Consider the following 7,919-nt stretch of genomic DNA (forward strand, 5'->3'; position numbering starts at 1 on the left):
AACAGGGGCGAAGACATCTTTGTGGAGTTGCAGCAGAAGAGAGAGTTAAGTTTCTTTACGAGTTTTTTTTTCTATTGTGCATATAAAACTGAATCTTGTCACAGGTATGGCAGGCTTGCCAGGGCCACCCAATTTCTTACTGCAGTGCTGGGACCTCAAGTACAAAACACACCACAGTAAGTTGTTAGACTCCTGGACTGGAAAACTCCTGATGAGCCTCTTCCTCTTAAAGCTCTCCCTGTTTCCTGCTACAACAGAAAAGACCTTCCATTCCACACTCTCCAGGTATATTGATTATTATTACAAATTATTAAATAATTATTGAATATTATAAAATATCTTTATATTTATCCTCTCATTGCTCTTTAACCAGTAAGACTGGAAGACCTCTAATCCTTCAGGGGTGGAAATTTAGCTGGGTTTGCCTAAGAAATGTGATCATCTTCAGTGCCTTCTCCAGACAGGAGGCCACACTGGGTCTGCAGCGCTCTGGGAAAAGGCAACAGCAGTTTCCTTTTGCAACGTGAAACAAGATGATCTTGGGCAAAAACTCCAGCACCTAAAGAGCACTTTGCCTCATCTATTGCTCTGGGATGGGAACCTTAAAAAAAAAGGACTTTGAGAAACTTCAGTCTGAGGTTGCCGAAGGGCCAGAGGGCTGGTGGTGCACAGATGCTGTAGGTACCACTGCTGCTGATTAACATACAGAAATTCCCCGGTGAGACAAAGTGCTGTGATGAAGTGCTAAAAAGGCAAAGAGCTCTAGAAAGAGGAAGAATGAGACTTCTGAAGTGGAAGACTGACGGCTCTTGAATAGGGCTGAGGGATGGCAACATCTCATATTCCTTTGGTCCCAAACATCTGGCTTTGTGAAGATGCAAACGACACAAGCTTTCCACAAGAGCGCTGGTGTTTGTGATGCTAAATGCTCTGGGGGTTAGGACTTGCCCAGACAAGGCAGAAAGGGAGAGGAGAAAGTAAACTAAAGCCTGGCAGAAAAAGCAGCAGGCAGAGGTTCAGTTCATGTGTGAGTTTATATTTTAAAATATATTGCTCTGGAAACATCTCACATTTTCAAAAGGAATGACAATGGCCTTAAAATGACGAAGGCCTAATGGCAAGAGGAGTCAAAGAGGGCATAAATCATCTCCAAAAATATAAACAATGAAGAGGTTCCAGTTGAGATTCCAAAATCACCACCCCCCACCCAACCCTCCCCCCACCTCAAAAAAAAAAAAAAAAAACAAAAAAAAGGAACTGAACACTTAAAAAATTTCATAGAGGTATAGTTTTTCTGCCTATTTAAAATTCTGCATAAATTTAAATAAATTAAACAATTTTGACATTTTTACAGGAGAAAACAAATATATTTACAGAAAATTCAAATATATAATAGCCCTTTATAACCCAAATACAGATTACACAGCAGAGCACTGAGCCGTTGCCAAAAAGGGCAGTTCTACCCTGCTCTCTCCCAGCAACATGTTCTTGGCACATCCCTCCTGCTGGCATCATGCATGTGTGGCCAGCTTGACCCATGAAGCAATCTGGCCTTGCGGAAATGAAAAAAAAAAAAAAGGAAAAAAATAATTTAAAAAAGTGTTGCTTTTTTGCACACTCATTTTCCTGATTAAACACCTAGCTTGGCTGCATAAACACTCAGATCTGTACGCGACTGGGGAGAGAAACACACACTTGGGGGATAGCATGGACTCTGGGTAGAGCTGAAACGGATCACGGACACATCAGAATGACACGTGTGGGTGTGAGAAGTCGTCTGCTGTGAAGGGATCAGACAATCCCCCTCTGCCTGGGTGACCAGTTAGCAGGGTCTAGGAAAAGCCACCCACAGCTGCACAGACAGAGTGGAGCAGAAATCAGTAACCCTCCATCATGGGCTGCTCAGAGGCGGCAGTGAGTACTTCAAATGAGCTAAATATGCATCTGGGTCTCTTGAAGACCCTGTTCTTCTCATACACAGCACAGCATCTTACGTGCCTTTTACGTGAACTATACCAAAGCTTTGGTGTACCAGGTCAGTACGAAAGAACAGTAATACATGAGTCACTTTGGGCTGTACATGTTAAAATACCAGCCAAACCGACATTTCCCCTTGTTTATTGCGCGCTGGATTACAGGCCGGTGGAACGTAAAGACCTTAATTTATCACACTTGCTATTATTTCTCTTTGTCTGTGAAAAGTCCCTGTGTAATTTCTCTTTGGGACCTGCCCTCCAGCAGGCCAATGAGCGGGTTTGACAGCATCCCAGTCCTAGTGCTCAAAGCCCGGTCGAGCCAGAGCTCACATCCTTGTGTGCTGAACTGCTAGGGACAGGGCAGCTGCCTTTGTTTTTCGTCCTTCTCCTAGGGACAGCAGATGAATATCTGACAGCTTACAAAAGCAGCAACTAAAACTGGTCTGTATGTGAAGCAAATTTTGATGGTACAGAAAAATCTTCTTTATTTTTAATCAGCTAATTTGCTAACTATGCAGACAGCAAATTAGTCATGCAAAAGCACTTGTACTTCCGTATGAACGTTCATTTTAAAGTTAACTGGGATGTCAGAATGGCTCAGACCAGTAGTCAAAATACTAAACAGCAAGTCTTAAAAAAAAATTATATCCAAAGAATAATAAGTGAATATTCCATTTTCTATGAAAAAAAATCACAAGAAAAGTTCTGACTTCCAAATATCAAAGAAATAAAAATGCACGAGTTCTCAATCCTTCTGCTTCTACAACTAATTGCTTTAGAGCAGGAGTACTTCCTTTTGGTGGCTTTGTTGCAAACCCCTGGAACTGAAGAGCATGAGAATAATGACCTCAGCCAGGGTTAGTGAGGTGAACTGCAGCTCAAAGTGTTCTTGAGAACACTTTTCTGAACACTAAGTCTATGTTTTAAAAAAATAAAAAAAAGGGAAAGAAACACAAAGGGGAGGAAAAAAAAATCCCAAATCAGTTTTCTAGTATCCAGATATAACGAGCAATGAGTTTGGTTTCTTCTGACAAGTAACCCTAAAAAAACCAAACAAAAAAACCACCAATCAAGCTGTACCTCTTTGAAAATATTACCACGGCACATGTGCCCTCTCCACACAAAACAGGAGGAAAATGGAAGTAACTGATGTCAAACAGCAGACTCCTTGTACCTCTTCTTCAAAGGAAAGTGAAGAAATGCTGACGTTTAAAGTGGCATGTGAAACAACAAGGGGAAAAAATTAGGATGCATCTGACACAGCATGTATTCAGTATCAATTAAAACAAGTCTGATTAAGCAAACTCCGTAATGAAGAAGAAATGTGCAAACCGCATACAGAACGTCATACTAAAAAAAGACAAAGGCTGTGGTGGGGGTTCACCTAGGTCTCTGCCAAGAATTAGCCTCGGCCGAGGAGGCCGGTTTTCTGAATTCACGTGGCATACTCACTCTGTGCTTCGCAGTCCACGCAGTGAGAATTGCCTCTGATGTTCCTTATGGACTGAAGGGCCATGGCCTCATTCTGACTCGTCAGGCGGGACTGCGCAGATTTAAAGAAATGCATGAGCAACAAATAAGAACCCAAAGACATTAGATGACACAACTGTCAGCTGAACAAATGGCAAACCCCAAAGCTTAGACCATGGTTGAATGAACATGATCCAGGAACCTCCACGTCCTTGGTTTGCCTCTCAAGAAATGGTGAGCCTTTGACATCTCAGGTACTGCAAGCCCATGCCTGCCAACCATGCAGGCCTTTTTCCTTCCATGTTTCCTGACAGCTTGGAACTTCTCCCAGAGGTCTCTCCACCCCGTGCAGGAGCTCCCAGTATTTTGGTGTCTCCAGTCTGGATTCTAACAAGTAGGGAGACCACACAGAAGAAAATCAAGCTTGAAAATGCTATTCACAAGAACAGCAGCCACAGTGTAGGTTTGCTTCTTGAGATAAATTCGACAAGAATATTATTTTATAAAATCAATTTCTTTTATTGATGTGTATGCTTTTGCTAATGAAGACTAAGGGATGGTTTTCAAAAGCAGCTGAAACCATTTTATCATCAAAAGGTCAGATTTAATCAGACGGCCCCCTTTTAAACTCTCTCCATGATGACCTGCCAATGACCTCTACTTGGACCTGGAGAGCCTGTCACAATGTACAAGCAGCTCAGCCCTACCCATAGAGATACCCATCTATAACCTGTTTTATGGGCTCTCTGAGAAGAGAACTGTTAGCTGCAGCAAGTGATGGACTCCTTACAATGAATCGATTTAAGGAGGATGAGGACCATGTCTTAAATACAGCCATCTGGAGAAACGTCCTCCTGATCTATCATTGGGACAGTTACTAAACCTGTCCAACTAACTGCACTCTCCTATTCCAGCTAGTTCTTCTGACATGTTTTGAGATCTCAGTAATACTTTACCAACAAAAACCTCTCTGAGCCACGTAACAGCCACTCTTTATGCTCTTTTGTATTAATATTTTTATATAGTGTTAATGTACAAATATCCTCTTTTGTGCTCCCTTATCACACATACCAGAATGTATAAATCCACGAAACGTGAATGCAGTGATTTTTCTCCATCTGATAAATACAAATTGGAAATAAATATTTGTTTTAAACAAAATGTGAACATTATGGTAATGATAATTCCTGGTGTCTGATCTATTCTGGAAGATCAGGGCAATGAAAGCAAGCGTTCATTTCAAAATACGACTCTCCTCCTTGCAGTATAAAATCATTAAAGACCACTCTTAGGTCGATAATGTTAAAGGAGCTACAAGTTCGAACAATTATTTTTCATTTCTCTCCCTCAACTACTACTCCACACCTTGCTCTCTAGTAGTGAAGAGTTTGCGGACACAGAGACTCAAGAAGCAAAAGTTCTGCTGCCCTTCCAGAAATGAGCGATGGCTGAAGAAGTCTCAGATTTTAAACGTTTTTTCCACAGGAAAGGAGAACAAATTAATTCTGTCACCATATGAAAGCACTGAAAGGTAGGAGGCCTGCTCCTCTTAGGCCATGTTCTTCTTCCCCAGAAAGCTGTAATGAACTGTTTCTGGATTTGCTTTGTGTTACATTAGCTAAGGCAGAAAACCATAAAAAATTAATTCGGTGTAATTAAAGGAAAGAAAAATTGCACATATGCTTTGATTGCTGTGATTTGTATTACTTCATCATGGCGGAATCCTGCGGCTGAACAAACCGCACATTTACGGTTAGGCCAACCAGAATGTTTAGTTAACTTCTACCATGCAGGAGCTTAGTAGATTTAATTACAGACTTGATTAGTAAATATGCTGGTTTTTTGGGTCTGCCTCCTCTCTTCTCCCAAACATGCTTTTCCTAAAGGGCCTTCTGTGGAGCTCCAACCTGAATACGCAGCAGTGACTACACTACGCAACTTCTCCCTAAGGAGAGTCCTTGACCTCGCCCCAGGTTTCAGTCAAAACTTCAAGAGCAATACCAAAGGCAACAAAGATAATCCCGGAGCTCCATTAATTCAACTGCTGTAAAAAAACAAACTGTAAAACAGGCTACTGGACTAGTTGTCTTGAAATATCTGGGATACACCTGCAGCTCTAATGCTGCTTTGTCACATGCGTAACACATGTTACACAGGAGTACAGGTTTAGAATTCAGAGCTCCTGATTTTGCTTTCATCTTAACGTTCACCCACCCGCTATTTATTTTCAGGATTACTCTGTGCACCATACCTTGTTCTTGCTGCTCTCACATGACTGTAAACTGGCCAAGATCTGACTCTCGATGGCTTGTACCCACGCATCTCTTTCTTCATATGTGGTAGCTTCAAAGTGCCAGGTCTGGCCCGTGAGAGAGACAATGATAAACTCAAAGTTTTCTTCTTGTTCTGAAAAAAAACATATGATAGGAAGAAAAAAAAATAAGTTTAAGGATATCGACTGCTCAGCCTAAATGATCTTGCTTGATGAGCATCTCTGCAATGTAACATGTAAACGCAGGTCTGGACACTTGAGGTTTGAGGCTGGATATATTCAACTACCCTGCAAAAAACGACTTGTGGGTCCACTACTTTTTCTTGCTAAATGTTATGCAGACAAAGTACTGGTTTGGGGTAAATACTCGGTTCCTGTGTGTGCTTGGGCGTTTGGTATCAAGTCTAAACCCTTCTTGAACACAAAGTGGCTAACAAGCCACATTAGTTAGATTTAAACCTGAGGTGCTAAGAACTACATAATGTAAAAATCAAAGTGTGTAATAAAATAACTTAAAAGATGAATGGACTATAAACAGCTGACAATACAGAAAATGTGACAAAATTCACCCTCTTCCTTCAAGCAGTTTTTTTACGTGCAGAGATACATTACAAGGGGATGTGGACATTTTCTTGTCTACAGCACAAATACACTGGGTTATAATACAGGATTAAAACCAGTTCAACCTTTTCAACATTCACGTTCAACACGGGAGATGAGAAAATGATCTGAGAAGCTAGCAGAAAGGGTCAATGAAATATCCTTAGGGCTACTAGACTATAAGGACAAGTATTCAGGCCAGAGGACCGCAGCATATAAAAATATGAGCAGAACTGAACTAAATGGACACATGCTCTAACTACACATGGGACACCAAAGTCAAATTAAAAAAAAAAAAATCAAGGGAACTGAAACAGAGCAAGTGGAATTGGGAAGGGCAGGCATGAAGCATGAAAGGAAAAGAATAATAGAGCACAAAGTTCTGGTGAACATCAGCCATAATGGGCTTTAGAAAGAGCATTTACATTCGCTTGTCTGCTAATGACTTCTTATACATTCAGAACCATGAAACTCCTGCATTACCTTGTCTCTAAGCATGCGAAGATTAAGTGACAAATCGAGGACTACCGTTATAGACGGTACTGCTGCTCACCGGCAGTCATTTTCTCAACCTGTCGGGCAGCTGGTTTCCTTTGATAAACTCCATGCTAGCGAGGCCAGTGCTTACACTGCTTTAATAATGCCTCAAAAAAAAGCAGGTTACTTTGCACCTTGAGGTGAGAATAAACATGGAGGTGAAGGTTACTTTCAGGTGCAGGAGCTGCGTGAAGCAGCAGATGTACCAAAAATAAATTAAAAGAAGTGTGTGGGATAAGTGGGAAAAGAAAGATAAATGATGCAACTGTACAGCTGTAACTACTCTTCACTTTGGCACCACTGTGATAAAACCAAACAGAATCATTATCCAAAATGCTATGAATAGATGACGGAAACAGCCGCATTTATCAAACAGAGTTTCTTTCAAGAGTTTATGAGGAAGGTGTAAAAGAAACTACTCCATGACAAAGGAAATTATGTTTAGCCCGTGTGCTGTCTCCTATAGGACAACTCCATTATGGTCTTCGAGTTATGAAGGAGTGGCATGGCGCCGGTCAGTGGGGAAGGGACAGGCGTCTACAGTTACACATACGTTCATAGTAACAGGGAATGATGGTGAAGGAGGAGAACATGAAAATCTGAATTCCCCCTGAAGCATCCCCCTCCAGAGTCCTGCGTAGCAAATTCACTGTTTTTAGGCCTTTCAATGAAATTAAGCAATAAAACTTCGTACGCCTCAAGAAGGATTTCCAAATGCTGGTCGCTAAATGCTTAGAAAAGCCTTCTATATAAACCACCCAGTGTGGCTGGTACTGAGACATGGGTATCGTTTCCGCAGGGATCCCGCAATATGCAGAAACACAAAGGCCCTTTTCAGCCCCACACCCTTTTCTGCCCCTCACGCCCTTCTCCCTCAGCCCTTCTCTTCTCCACTTGAAGCTCTGCTCCAGGCTGCACTGTATTTTCCCTGCCCCGCTCTCCCCTAACCTCATGCACTGGCACTAAACCAAGCCAAATGTCTGGTATAAGCTGAAGGAGCTTCTTGCTAGAGAAAACCACCCTTTTGCCACCTCAGGTCAAGAATTTCCCACACCTCCTGCTGA

At 41.8% G+C, this 7,919-nt stretch overlaps 1 protein-coding gene across 1 annotated transcript in view; it reads right to left on the reverse strand.

Annotated features, from left to right (window-relative positions):
- Window positions 1-7,919, reverse strand: part of LOC104497276 (arf-GAP with GTPase, ANK repeat and PH domain-containing protein 1-like) — a 49,477-nt gene that overhangs the window by 40,347 nt on the left and 1,211 nt on the right. Inside the window, exons 2-3 of the mRNA XM_010140514.1 lie at window positions 5,698-5,852; window positions 3,429-3,519 (exon numbers count right to left, since the gene is read on the reverse strand). Coding sequence (XP_010138816.1) covers window positions 3,429-3,519; window positions 5,698-5,852 — 246 coding nt within the window. The remainder of the gene's footprint in view (window positions 1-3,428; window positions 3,520-5,697; window positions 5,853-7,919) is intronic.

The sequence above is a fragment of the Buceros rhinoceros genome, unplaced genomic scaffold (assembly GCF_000710305.1).
Source record: "Buceros rhinoceros silvestris isolate BGI_N320 unplaced genomic scaffold, ASM71030v1 scaffold6100, whole genome shotgun sequence".
NCBI classification, from domain to species: Eukaryota; Metazoa; Chordata; class Aves; order Bucerotiformes; family Bucerotidae; genus Buceros; species Buceros rhinoceros.